Raw genomic sequence first — 14,991 nt, forward strand, 5'->3', positions numbered from 1 at the left:
CGATTAGCGGAGGCTCCACAGACAACGAGGAACCACTGAAGAACAAGTACTAGAGATAATGAAAACACTTAAAAAAAGAAATGGAACAGTACCTGGAAAGCAAAGACAATTTTCCACAACAGTGCTAAAGTTCGTTCTCTATGTCTGTCCACAATATCCCTGGAATCAATTGAAGCACCTATCAAGTAAAAGAAAGAATTAAAACATTCACTAGCACTTAAATGCACTTAAAATAACTCTGATTTCTAGCCCTTACCGCTTTCATCTTTTAATTGAATTCCTCGCTCTTTAAGCATATTAAGAACAATATCAACATTATGCATCTTTTGAAGACGACTTATTGCAGGAACTCTCAGATGTTTTGAAAGATTCCAGTTTTGCGTGAGAAGTTCCATTGTTCTCCTGAAGAAAAGGAATTTCACAGCTTTATGCCTTATATTAAGTATTATATAAAGAAAAAAATGAATAGTTAACAATGTATTTATTACAACGCACACAAGACGAATGCCACATTGTAAGTCCACAGCCAAATTTGTTACAGCAAAATCAAATTCATCAAGTGGAGTCTGAATATGACTGACAGGTAGTCCCAGGAAACTGAGATGTCGGGAAAGGTCACCTTCACCACTCAGGAAGTCTCGAGAAAATGCCAGCAGAACGTCTTTGCTACTCTAAACAAGAAGAGGAAAACAATCTTAGCATTGCAATACTTGTTAAGTATTTTGTCAAGCATAGCGCTGGTCCCCAAAACTGCCTTCTGTATTTCTTTGTCTGCTACTTCAAAAAAGACACTTATTTTCTGTATGTCTAACTAGTTCATACCCCTTTAATTTTCATCACATCTATCAATGTGTCACCAAAAGCACCAAGTCCAAGAACACTACTCTCAGTTTACATAGTACAAACTCAAGGAAGGAAGGCTTTACTTCAACATAACAACAAATATTTGTTAATCAAGAAGTTTGTGACATGTGTCACACAGTCTTACTTATGACAACAAAATATTAAGCAAAAGACTGACTTGCAGTTTAAGATCAGCTATAGTATGCTTGGGTGGCATTTAAAAATAGTGCAGACACAGCTTTAGATAGGGAAGACAAATAACGCAAGATAATTAAGTCCTTCGTACAGAACCAACACCTCAAAGCTTTCTTGGTACATTTTTTCTATAACTGCAAGATCATGTGTTGAGAATGTTCATGTAAAAGGCTGAATAGCCTAAGACTTGTTAGAAAAGCTGCATTTATCCAAATACAATATAAAAATCCTACATTCAATTGTAAAACAATGTTGGAAGAAGTCATCAAAYGTCAGCTCTCTTACCTTGAACTCTGCATCCTTGCAGAACAGGCAGGGGTCATGATCAATGATTCTAGACTTTTTGGCACAATCCAGAAAGCAAACTAACAGCAGCAATTTTTTCAGTGTGAATTTTGATAAGGCTTCTTCGTGGCCTAAAAACATAAAACCCATTAAGTCACTGTTCTATAAATTCAAAATTAAGTGCTAAAAACAACCTGTTTGAATAAGTAGTAGTTACCTTCTCGGTAAAGGTGAGGCACAGTGGGATGTCTGTATTCTGCAGCAATGTCYGGGTTCCAAAGCACGCGATTAAGAATAAACATTGCTAAACCCATAACATCACTATTACTCTCCAAAGTTATCAGTTCTCCATAAACAGTCTAATACAAAGGAAAGGAAAAAAAAGCAGAATCATTAAAATATTCTTAATTATGGAGGGTTTTTCTGAATAATGTGCACTACTGAAATCACATAGGGGTAAATGGCATAGCTAGCAATGTTAAAGCAATTGGTCAGCAGTCTCTAAAATCAATCAAATTTTCAAGTCAGTCACTAAAGGATCAAGCCAAAAGAAGTTTCAGAAGTAAACCTCATCTAATTCAAAGACACACACAATCATCTCCATTTGCAGATTCAGTCAGGAACTCCCTTGGGAAAACTGCAGTTTCTTACAGTTTAAAGAGAGAAACCAATACTAAACCAAAATAAAATTTTAGTCAGGGAGTTAACTTCCAGTTTGCCTGACAAAATATTTTGCCTTTTAATAGGGTAGGCACTTTGTCAAAGTAAGTCTATTGTAGTAAGTTAAAAGACAGGGCTGTATGCTATAAATGAAATTAATCTACCTGGATTATTAAAGCAACAACAACAACAACCAAAACAAAACAAAGAAACAGGAAAACCAGCAAACACTTGTAGTTAAAATAATTGCTAGATCTTCTTAAGTTTTTGATTATAGACCATAAATTCTATGCTTACCTCCAGACCTATACGCAGCCACAAAGGGTTGTAAGATAGAAGCCAGTTAAGGACTTTCTGTCTTTCTCCTGCAAAATAACATCTTGTAAGATGACAGACAACAAACATTTCATATTATAACCGTGTGGTTTTAGATTAAATCAACTTCCTATACAAATATCCCTTCTTCTGCTTACTAGAAAATACACAAGTCTTTAGTATACTTACCTACATCTTTCCATAGATGTCTGTCTTTACGAACCAGCAAACGTCTACTTTCAATCTCAACTTCCAGCTTCTTAATAGCTTTGACCATTGTTTCAGAGGTAAACAAACGGCAAGCTGCACGTCGTAACTTATTCAGCCTACGCTGAGCGGTATAAGCCTTTAGAGATACTTCATCTTTTGTTGGTGCCTTAGGAACACTGGTTTTATGATGGTTCTCTACTCCCAAGATAAGAGCAGCTGCATTTACTGTTTAAACACACACACACAGAAAGAATGCCTTTATATCTCGAACAAACATTTTGTTATTTTATTTGCACTAAATACCTGCTGTCAAGCCCACGAACTAGTCAAGTATTAAATACCATAATGCTTATTTCATAAACAACCAGTGCTAGGAATTCTGCTCTAAAATAGATCCTACCTTCTTCAGTTTTTTATATTCAATGTAAAGGCAGAGGAAAAGGTACAACTATACTATCAATTTACTACAGTGGCAGGTACAATGAYTTTTAGCAGGTGCGTATGGTCTACACACCCACTGAGGGCTGCTGCAGCTACATGTTCCCACATATATTTCTTGTTCCAGTGCATACTTCACACACAGCTGTGCTGTATACTGGGCTTGGTGCAAACAAGCTTGCTACCCACACTTGCTGCAATGGGGGCAATAAGATACAGAGTCAGAGGGTTATCAAGTTCTGCTGGAATGGACAGCACTCCAGAAAAAGGTTTAGCATATTTCATATTTTCTAGCACTGAAGCATATTACCAAATATTTGGTTTATAATTATCAGTCTGAGGTAGAACACCGAACAATGAAACACCTGATATAGAAATAAATATTTAAAAAACAAACAAAAAACTACTCTTATGTAAAAGCTCTGTTCTACATATAGTAAAATGACAGACTGAGGAAAGCACTAAGCTCGTACTTCTAGTTATATTCATTAATACTAGTAACGCCAATTATACAACATTTAAGAAAATTCAAGGACAAAGGGTAAATTCTCATACTTTACCTTGTGAGGTGTTTGTTTTTACAGTGAAGTCATCAGGAGTAAGTATAAAATTTAACCACCAGGTGAAACCTCGTTGTTGCTTCTCCTTCCAGCGTTCATCATAAAACATATTTTTAGCAGCAAAAGGCATTGGATGTCTAGGAATAACTTAAAAGAGAAAAAGAAAGAGTCTATGAAGGAGAGACATAAACATAAGAGTTCTTCAAATGTTTGATAAGCGATATGCATCTCACTGAAATATTACGTTTGACACTCCATTTAGCACTATAACAGAAAAACAGAGGTTAGAATCTTCGGTGACTTGCATATCATATCATTTGTGCTTGATTGTTAAATCAATTCCAGCCACAAATTCTGGATTTGATTATTAAAGCACTTTGAATAAAAACAAGATTGCTGGAATTTCTGCAATACACCTTAGGACAAATTCAAGTTGAGYTGGATGACATCCAGGAACAGCCATTTTATAGATACATTTTCCTGACCAGAATGGACTTAGTATTACCAGCTGTGTGAAATTATTATATTTCTAGTAGCAACTTTTTTTCTTCTGGCGCAGAAGCATTTCACTAATCACCATCAGTAAACTGATGGGAATACATCTATGATATGCGAGTTTTTCACAATTTCTGCTTACACTGGAGGGATGCGATATTTACTTTCAGCCGACCATGCATATGAATAGTTGAAATGCAGCACGAAAGGTATGTATTTTTTCTACTAGATATTGTTTTGTTTGAGGTACTGTCTCTTATTCCACCCCAGCTCTACTCAGTTGGTTCTTGCCGAGCACAAGCAGTACCAGTACAGTAACCGTGACATTCAGTTCAGCAAATATTGTTTTGCCACAAAATACCAGAAGTCTGCCTACCTGTTTTCAAAGGTTTCACAAATGTCAGGTGAGACTGAGCCAATCCAGCAATAAGTTTACTAGTTCTGTTGATATTTTTAGATGCTTTCTGAAGAGAAGAACCTGTGAGCATTGACATACAAGTATCAACAACACACATCTGTCAGTGAAAGTCAATGCATCATCGAACAGTGAAATATTAATGTTTTAAATACTGTTAAAGCATGGCAACGGAGTAATTCCCTATGAACTCATAAAACACCAGTAGTTTCTCATTTGTGATTGCGGAATAAAGTTCAGCAGAGCAGTCTGACTGCAACTAAAAGAAAAAAAAATAACAAAAGCTATTGTATCTCACAGTTCTTTCTTACACTAAGGAAACTTACCATTTGCAATTTTTTCTCCCAACAGATTTTCATCCTTATAGACTATTAACTTTGACTGGGAATAGATTCAGTACTACCCCAGGGTAGGGGGGGAGACATTAGGGAATTCCTAAATCATTAGCTAGGAAAAACAACCCACCATTAAAGTGCAAGCCTGCACTCTCGCAGAGACTCAATTCACTGCTCTGCATGTGTTCATAACTCTGAGACAAGTCATATTGAATCGCAAATCCTCATTCAAGATAACAGCACACTGGTTATCAGACATTCTAGATCAAAATCCGAGTATTGCTGAAACCCAAAATGGTAATATAGTGGTAACATGATCTCATCATAAYATACTGCACTCATTGCAAAGCTTCACCTTGCTCTAAGCTAACCAGCATGAAGCAAGTTAAAACACAGTATTTTAAAAATCCTCTGTTCTGTGATTGGGTTTACCCAATATCATATACCACCTAGTGGTAAAAGTGCTTATACCAAATACAAGACCAAAATATCTCTGCTTCCAAATTCTCCTCTCAATGTGTAAAAAAACCCATGTTTCTAGTGCAACCATTTGGTTGTGTTGACAGGGAATAAAGACTTAAAAAAAAAAAAATGCTGTTACAGATGGACTGTATTTGTTGCCTGACACCCCCGACAAGATGTTACTTCAGAAACAAGAACGAGAGATCATAAGTTACAAGCTGCACTCTCCTGTTTCGCTGAAGTAGTTTTTCCATAAAACATTTACTGCTACAGAAGAGTTCAATCAAGTCTTTTGTACAGTTCTAATATGTTTTAGGTACATTCTGATCAAACATAATAAAACTAGACCTTAATGATTAGGCAAAAGATGGCATTTCAGTTATTTTTTCATAGAGGAATACAAGTTTTCTTTTTTGCTCAGCCTTAAAAAACACCTCTTGTTGTCTCCATATGCAATCAAAGGAAATCCTGGTTATATTTCACAAGAAAAACAGGCAATAAAGAACATCATACTTCAAAGCAGCCATCTCTGCATTTCACAACCAGGATTAAAAGATACCTAAGTCATTTTGGGCTCACAGAATGCTTCCTAATCCAGCCCATCCTTACACCAATAGATTAATGGGGATAAACTTACAAATAACGCTGTTTTTCCTGTTGTTGGACACTGACATGGTGAATTTTTATGCAAGCTATCTTCAAAAGCTTCAACTCAGAACAAATTACTGAAAGCCCCAGACCACAGAACAAAGTGGAAGATAAGAAATGCAAGAAAATTCAATTTTAAATACTCTCTGAGCTCCACACTAATGTCTTCAGATAAACTAACAAGTCTTTWAAAAAAAAGAAAAGAAAACAAACAAACAAAAAAAACTTCAGCAGCAGCTGAAGTTATAAAGCTAATAAGGGTAAAAAGCCCCTGCAAGCCTAAACTTAAGCATACATTTATGTTACAGTGCTGGGCAAATATGCCTCATCACACAAAAGGATGCCTGCATTTCAGCCACACGGGACAGAAGCTTATATAGTCATTGACCAATTCTATCGGAGGCTGTTTAACTCTTAACTCCTAGTAGGATAGCATATGTTCTTTTATAGGGCCTCCAGTGGAAATCCCAATGGCTGCAAAACTAAGCTTCCAGACAACTGAACCAAAGCAAGCAGCATATGCTATTTGGATCTGAAAGCCCTAAGGAAGTTTTCCTAGCAGTTATACTGCAGGGACTGCATGAAGATTCTGCAAATGAAGAATGGGATTCTGTAACAGAAAGAAGCATTTCTTGTATTCCAGAGCATATTTGGGAATGGAACATTCTGAAACCCCAAATACACTTGTCCTGATCTTCAGGTAACCAAGTATTTACATACAGCACAGACCTACACAAGGCTAAGAACAAGTTGATTACAGACAGTAGAAAGGAAGCAGCACAAAATACAGACACAGGAACTACGTTTTTGGAAAATATGTCAAGAGAAATCCATTCAAATATTTGTAATAGTTAGTGTATATATGACACAAATGAGACTTAGACAAATCTTGTGGAGGGAGCACAACTCTCGTAAACAGCAGATCCGCTTAGGAACTGCCAGACACGCACCCTCAGCATTAATAAAGTTTCCAAAAGAATAAAGAAAACTTGAAGCCCATTATATAACCACAGTTTTGACCCGGCTGTCAAATTTGATGCAGGTCATATCTAACAAATTGCACAGACTCACATATCAGAGCTATGAAATGCGCTAGACAGTTCAGTTTGCTGCACAATTTTCATAATTGAAGGCATTTTTCAGAAAACAGTACACAATGTAAATACTGCTCACCCGCTTGCTTTCTCTGTGCTACTTTCTCTTGGCTTGTACGTTTGAGTGCTCCTGGTCTAATAGCAGTATGTGTTTTATTGGCCACACTAGACATAAGAGTTCTTTTTGTTTCAACTTCTTCCACATATGCTGAAACTGTAACCCTAGCATTTTCTAGATACACTTCACTTTTCCTCTTACGACAGGATGAAGTTGATCCAGCAGGAGATGAATTTACTTTGTCATTGTGACATTTATTTTCAGCTGAAATGAAACCTATAACTGGAAGATGTCTAGATAWTTCTGCCTTTGTACATACAGGAACCATGTTAGTACATTCCATTACTGCACTGTTGAGGCATTTTCTAGATTTTGGCTGGAAAATTTCTGTTCCTTTTCTTTCAACAGCATCAGGCTTATTTTTAATGACAGTAGCAGAAAGGACTGGACGTTTTTTTGGTTGCTGTCTCTGAGAACAATTGCAGGTTTGAAGTTCCCCTGTAGAAGGAAATCTGAAATCACTTTGTTTGGGTTTGTCATAATGAAGTACCTGTGATTCTTCATTATGTGTCTCAAAGGCATCATTTAACTTGTGCCCTGTACAGATACGTACTCTTGTCTGTATGTCTCCATTTTTTGCCCATTTCAAAGGCAGATATTTCTTTGTGATATAAGCCTCTGTAGTAGAAGATATTGATGCTGCCTCAAGTTTGGGAGTCTGTGACTGCACATCTGACAAGGTGTCTTTCACAAACTGATCGGGTGACAGAATTGGAACAGGCTGCTCCATTGCAGTATCTACGCTAACTTGGTAACTGTCTTTTATAAAGGAATCTGGACTTAAAATTTTCCTCATGCTTAAAACGGATGCAGACTCTGAATGTTCAGGAGTGCAAACTGGTGAAAGTGTACAATTCATTACTTCATTATTTGAAATTGGCAGTTGTACTAATCCAGTGGAAGAACTGTATGCACTTTCAGACTTTAATTCTTTATGGTGATCAAGAAATTTCTTGATGTTACAGCTGTCTACTTCAGGTAATAACTCCTCATTTACAGCTGCAGCAATGTCTGAGAACGTAGTAGATCTTCTCATTGAAATTGGTGTACAAACCGCATCATGATGTTCCTCTAGCATAGGTGCAATAGGAGATATAGGTAGCTTATTTTCTAGGCCAACAAAGGAGTCATTTCTTGGGGATATGCTACTTTGCAGTGTATTCTGATTTTCACATGATTGAAGTGGGCTTCTAAGTCTATTCACCCTCTGTGAAACTTGAAAGGTTTTATTAACATTTTTGACCTTTGAATTTCTTTTCCTAACTCTTGTTGAAACAGCTGTTTCCRAAGTGTTTTTCCTTTTTATGTTATCCCAAAGACTCTTCTGAAAAAAGGATAACGAATAAAAGTTAGCACATTGAGTTTCAACATACTTTTATATACAAAATGAACATTATTAGTATGTATTTTAGTATTCAAAGTCTAAAAATACTTTTAAAAGAGCACCTAGCCATATAGCACATAAAGGTACGAAAACATGTTGAAGGAAGTGGGTTTGTTCAGCCTAGAGAAGAGAAAGCTTGGGGGGTGGGGGGAAGGGGACGAGGTTTAATCAGTCTTCCAATACCTAAAAAGTAGATATATATTGTTATAGATGCAATAAGAATGCATGCTGATACAACAAAAGGCAACAGGTACAAGTCGCTTGTGGGGAAACTCCATCTGGATACAAAGAAAATGAATTCTTCACCATCAAGAGAGCTAAACATAGGAACAAGTTGCCCAGAGAAGCTGTAGAGCCTCCCCCACTGGAAATACTAAAGATTCAGCATGACAGGGCCCTGGATAACCTGATCTATGGCTTTGCTTTCAACAAAAGGCTGGACCCAACAATCTCTGGATACYGCTTCCAATCTAGACTTCTTATGATTGCAATAAACTGGTATGCACATCAAAACACATCAAAAGAACTACAGTAAACTGCATAAATAATAGAATTGATAATAATAAATGAAAAAAAAGCTAAAGTCAATGCGCCTAGGCCAAAATTCACCATAATTTATTGCCAGGCTTGAAAACAGTTTTTTCCAGTCACATTTTCGTTTTACTCTCCAAGGTCTACTACACAAGTAGACATTTTCTAACCCAAATGAAAAAATTTCAAGACAATGGACACTCCCACAGACATTTATCAACTATTAATTTGTTGTCATTGAATTTTCTACTAATAAAAACAATATCTGTTCCAACTGTGCCAAAGTAGCAAAATTAAACCCACTCACCTTTTTCTTCACAGGCTGCTCAGCAACACCCAGGAGCACAGCTTGATGTTTCACAATGCCATTAATAACAAAAGTTACCAGTTCTCTAACTTTTCCTTCTTCTAATGGTGTCCATGTTATAGGAACAAAGATTCTTTTTCCTGACTGTTGGAAAGAAAGAAAGGTTTAATATATAGCACTGAAATACACTGATGCAACATCAAATATTCAGTAATCAAATGAAATGAGAAGCAACACACAAAAGTTGTGTTTAGTATTTCTCATGGTGAGAATATATAATTGTTAAATGACCATTTTTCCCTTCTCTGACATAAATTTAAGCAACTTCAATCAGCAATATTGTCTTACTAAAAGGGCATATAATTCTTCATGTAATTGTAATTGAAAACAAGCAAGAGTACATAAAAATAACATGTAATAAAAAAGACAAGTTATGGAGTAAAGGCAAGGAAAAGAATGGACACAATTTTTGCACATAATAACCAATAAAGTCCTCTATAGTAATTTTCAGAGAATGGTATTTGGACAAATAATTATAGCTTAATTCTCAGGATCTTAACTGAAACTAAATACAAGAGTCAAACTTTTTTCAGTGCTCTACTGATATCAATACTAACAGACTTGCTTATAACTCAAATGTGATCAGAAAGAGAATATGAAGATGACCAATCTTTTGTGCATTTGAATTAAGAAAGTTCCATCTCTTTAGGCAGATACATTTAATGAGAATATGCTAATTAGTTAAATACTAATTTTGACAGGTTTGCTGAATAGGTACATATTGAATAATTAAGTAGTACAGGAACGTTATAAACACATTGTTGCAAGAGATCTCCAGAGTCTTCCTTCTCCTCTCTTACCAAAAGACTCTAGAAAATCTAGGGAACCACAGATACGTTTGTCTAAGCGTTTTTTAAAAAAAACTGCTCCTGATTGGATTAACTGTTCACTGTTTATGTTCCCTCGGGAATTTTAATTAAGATTTATTCCCAAATTAGGCCTGCTTTACTATCTATTCTAGCATCTATCAACATGAAGAGCAAGGAATTAACACTCTGTTGACAACAACTCTCTTTTTTCCAAACTGATCTCCTACAACTTTTTAAGTAATTAACAAAAAGAAAACCCTCTGATTCTGCTGTTTGTTTTTCTTCGATCTGTCTACACAATTGAACAGTCTATATAAATGAAGCCCACATTACCTGTTAGACCTATTCAGTACTATGCAGAGATTAATCATTTCTTGTATCTTACAGAGATCAGGAAACCATCTGCCCCCCTCTCCCCCTGCCACAATTGCACTTTAAAATTAGGATTACTGCCTTAATAGCCTACAATGCCCCAAACCTTCCCCCTGGGTCCAGCTGCCCTGTCAGGTGCACTAAGCACAATACCTGCAGGCGTTCGTCATCAGGTTGCACCTTTACTAATTTCAGAACGTTCCCACTGTATCAAGATCATCTAGAAATCTAATTCTGTTATCTAAAACACAATATTTTTTTCCATTTAATGTGATCTGAAAGACCTGAAAGCAATGAAATAGAAATCATGCTTCAATATGTACCGAAAATACTGACTTAAACTGAATCTAAACCCACGCCATTACTGACATGCTACTGAAGTTCAATTCGATACACAGAAGTGTACGGTATTTTCCTTTTTAACTTGACCCAACCTTACGTTAATTTGACCTAGCCCAGTTTCCAGTTGTCACGTTATGACTGTCACTCGAGGACACATCACCAGCGTCTCCGCAAGTTTGCCTCTATGAGCTGCAAAGCGCAGCCTGTCAGCGAAACGGAACTGGGAACGCTTGCCATGATTTTCTTTTCCTGACAATCTTAAAGCCATTCCAACTACGAGCACCAAGAGCCTCAGCGGCGGTGCTCGTTTCGGAGGTACCGGCTTCCTATAGACTTAGTGCCTCACTCCGAGGCAAGCCGTGACTTTCCCAGGGCGGGGGGAAATGTCTGCAAGCCGTCAAAGTGCGTTAAACCCGCGCAGTGGCTCCCACTGYTGACAGGAGAACGTGGCTCCAGGAGGTGAGGGAGCTACCCCACGAGCCTCTGGCCCCCTCACTGCAGCCCCTCCCCGCGCCCTGTACCTCTACGGAAAAGCGGCTATGCTCGAGGCTGAAGCCCCTGGCGGCAGCTGGGAAGCGATCGACGGCCACCTCGGCGTCCTCCGCGTTAGGGTTGTCGATGCCCAGCAGTCGAGTGCGGGAGGCGCCGACGCGCAGGCTGCCGAAGCTGAGGAACGGCGGCCGGGCGAAGTGGCTGAGCACCAGCACGGCTTCGCCCTCATCCTCCTCGGCCTCGCGCCCGGCCCAGCGGCGCCGCCGGGGACTCGCGGCGGGGCTCAGCTCCCACGCCGYCGCCCCGTGGAATAGCCCCGCGGCCATGCCGAGGGCAGAGCAGCGCGAGGCAGCCCGCAGCGGGCTCCGGCTCTCCACACACTCACAGCACCCCCAGCCCAACGCCTCACTAACGGCCGCGCCTCCGTCCGCCCGTTCAAATCCTGCGCCGCCGCCAACCGCCGCGCGGGCCCGCCCCTGCGCCGCCCGTCAGTCAGCGGGCAGCGCCCGCCCCTCGCGCTGCTCCACCAATTAGGGCCGGGCGTTTTATTTAAACGGCTCCACCGCGTTGCCGTGGTGACGCGCCACGCGTGGCCGCCAGGAGGCGCCGCCGCGGGGCGGGGCGCGGCGCAGTGCCGCTAGCGGGACTCGGCGCCCGCGCCGATGACGAGAGGTGGGTGCGCCATGGTCTTCCCCCGTCCCCTCAAATCCGCAAACCTTTACGTAAAAAACCCCAACCCTGTACCCAAATGCAAAACGGCAGGTGGAGCCAAGTAGTTTTCTAAATAAATTTAATTTGGAAAATATTTTAAAATAAAAAGTAAAATGAGACACGCACATATATGACCAAAAAAAAACTGGTTTTATCTTTGATGAACTTCAAAACTGAATGATAATATGGAATATTCCATGCTATTAAAAATTAAAAAGGGGGGGGAGAGGAGAATCAAAATCTAGAACAAGCATTCTTGCAAGAAACCTTGTGAAGCAAGCAATGTTAAGACAGAAGAGTTTTACAATACTTTTTCATAACAAACAAAATTACATATAGGACTGAGTACTTCTACATTTACAGTACACTTCCTATCTTTTCTTTACAGCAAAGAGATTTCCCTAAAAAGACAACTTTAAAGACTTCCATCTAAAATACCAACCTATACAGACCACATTTAAAACACAGTATTTCATACACCAGTGACAAAATATTGAGTTTATTTTCACCTTATTCTTTTGTATAAAAGGATCAACATTGAAACATGAACAGARTGGTAATGGGAGATTCCAAACAATTTGCCATTGTTACTTTTAACACATCAAATCCTTTTATATTAAAACATTTTTTATGAACTAGGAAAAGAATCCTTATGGGCTGAAACAAAATGTCTGCCCTGCATTACATTCTGCCAGTATCATTCTTCAATATCTATGATGAAGCAACCAAATCACTGTAAGATATCATTAAAAAAAGTCGAAAGGACCTACAGATGTGTACCCCATCCCCCTTAAACTTTAGTCCCATTAAGAACATGCAGTCACGGATGTATTACGCATGTATGCTCAAATTTCAGATCTTTTTATTGTTTCCAAGGAAAAAAAAACCCATGGATCTGCCACAGCCTTCTTAGAATACATCTGTGTTCCTCTGCACGAATTTCTAGACAGAAGTTCTCTCCATTTTAAAAACCTAACGATCACCTATTCTTAGCACACATTTAATGCTTGATCAAGTATATTACGAGGTGATTACTTTGAAGCATTCTTCAGACTTTTGGATACCCCTTCACATTTGTTAACAGGCAAACAGGCTTAGCTCTTTGACAACAGCAAACAAATCTCTTGTCATCACATTGTGTTTTGACATGATCTATCTTTAAAAATAACCTCCCAAATTACAATCCAGACTATAGTAGCAATATATTTTTAAGGAAACCACAATCTAATGGAATATACATCACCACCTTTATAATTACTGACGCTGTTCAGCATAAAAAGAACCCATGAAAGCCATACCTCTTTAAGAAAAGTGTCAGTGCTCAAGGAGAAAATTCAAATATAAATACATAAAACTGAATATAAAATCCACTTAAAGAAATAAGGGCAGTGACCCCATCAACAACCAGAAATTACTAAATTAAAAGAGAGAGAGAGAGAGAATTCAAATATTTAAACAAAATGCAGTGCAGTAAGTTCTCAGAACCATGTAGGAGTTCAGAGTACCAACACAGACTCCTCTCCTCTCCCCAAAGGTCAGCTGGAAAAGATTAAGCTTTTGCAATGTGCCACTGATCACTCTTTAAAGATAGACCTCTTTCTTCCTTCTTTGGCAGTAAATGGTCAACTGAGTCAACTGCTGTCAGATAAAAATACAGCTTTTATTTTAAGAGTTCCCTCCAAGTTAAGAGGACATGCACTATTGTATGAGTGCATATCCATATTAAAATGAGGCACCAGACATCTAAGGAGTTTTGACCTATGCAGCTGTGAGGATCAGATCTCTATCCTTCCATTCCTGCTCTCTTAAGAGGAACTGACCTCCATCAAGCAGAGAATAGCTGCTCACACATACTAAATCAAGTACCTGCCCATGAAAATTTACTTTGCTCATATATGAATTCAAATAGACATAAAGCCATTAAGATTTATAGCTCATGGTATTAAAAAAATAAAAAACTATGTATCTAGCACTTAAATTTTCCTATTCTCTTTCACTGCCAACTGGCAATGACCCAGCCTGACCAGCAGGTAAAAACACTAACTAGTCTGGTTATCTGCAAATAAAAGAGTGCCAAAGAACTAGCAGATCATTTTTTCCAGGAATGACTAGTAATTCTGGTCATCCAAGCACAAAAGTTAGTGCTTGTTTTTCTGAATAACAAGCCCTTTTATAGTCTCTTTCTTTCTGGGCACCCAAAAACCATGAAGCACTTTGGAAGATACTGATCTTAATGCCTTCTGAAAAATCGACTGAACTAGAGAAAAAGCCAGTATTCAGAGTATATATAAAAGGCACAATCATGAAAGACTTTAAAAGGACATTATCAAGTAAATATGCTCCAAATTCCATTCTACTAGAGTGCCTTTCAGACTGACTGGATTTATATATATATATATATATATATATATATATGTATGTATGTGTGTATATATATGTATATGTGTATATATATATATGTATATATGTATATAAAAATAGTTGCCAACAATTTTTAAGCCACTGTTCAGTCAAAACACTACAATATTTTTTCTATTGTAGAAAAAACAGGAAATAACAAAAGGTTAAGCTTTAGTCTGAGAACATTACTAACACCACTGATGTCAAGTTATTCTGAATGGCACAGTTATAAATGCTGAAAATCTGTTATTTCATGTCCATGTGCAGTAGTATGGATATGATACACACTTGTCTATTTGAACACTACAGATGAAATTGCTATTTTCAAGCTAAGCAGTGTAAAGATGGCAGAAGTGGTTTTATTTTTGAAAGGAGATGAAGGTGGAGTTAGTAAGCAGGAAGGATAATACTTGATAGTGTCCTTTCAGAAGGTGGCATTCAATGGCCTGATTATTGCTGTGTATTAGCTAGTACTCAGCTTCTTATCAGATATATTTACAGCTACAGCAT

General features: G+C 38.1%; 1 protein-coding gene across 1 annotated transcript in view; it reads right to left on the reverse strand.

Moving 5' to 3' along the window:
• The window catches only part of ASPM (assembly factor for spindle microtubules), a 31,080-nt gene extending 19,271 nt beyond the window's left edge, over window positions 1-11,809 (reverse strand). The window contains exons 1-12 of the mRNA XM_085312950.1: window positions 11,400-11,809; window positions 9,296-9,439; window positions 7,035-8,397; window positions 4,378-4,479; window positions 3,507-3,653; window positions 2,488-2,733; window positions 2,281-2,348; window positions 1,541-1,682; window positions 1,324-1,454; window positions 496-671; window positions 257-402; window positions 93-178 (exon numbers count right to left, since the gene is read on the reverse strand). Of these exons, the coding sequence (XP_085169076.1) occupies window positions 93-178; window positions 257-402; window positions 496-671; window positions 1,324-1,454; window positions 1,541-1,682; window positions 2,281-2,348; window positions 2,488-2,733; window positions 3,507-3,653; window positions 4,378-4,479; window positions 7,035-8,397; window positions 9,296-9,439; window positions 11,400-11,696 (3,048 nt within the window). The 5' untranslated portion in view covers window positions 11,697-11,809. The remainder of the gene's footprint in view (window positions 1-92; window positions 179-256; window positions 403-495; window positions 672-1,323; window positions 1,455-1,540; window positions 1,683-2,280; window positions 2,349-2,487; window positions 2,734-3,506; window positions 3,654-4,377; window positions 4,480-7,034; window positions 8,398-9,295; window positions 9,440-11,399) is intronic.
• Between the last annotated feature and the right edge of the window lie 3,182 nt (window positions 11,810-14,991).

This window comes from Rhea americana, unplaced genomic scaffold (assembly GCF_003343005.1).
Source record: "Rhea americana isolate MKP2758 unplaced genomic scaffold, rheAme1 scaffold_371, whole genome shotgun sequence".
Lineage (NCBI taxonomy): Eukaryota > Metazoa > Chordata > Aves > Rheiformes > Rheidae > Rhea > Rhea americana.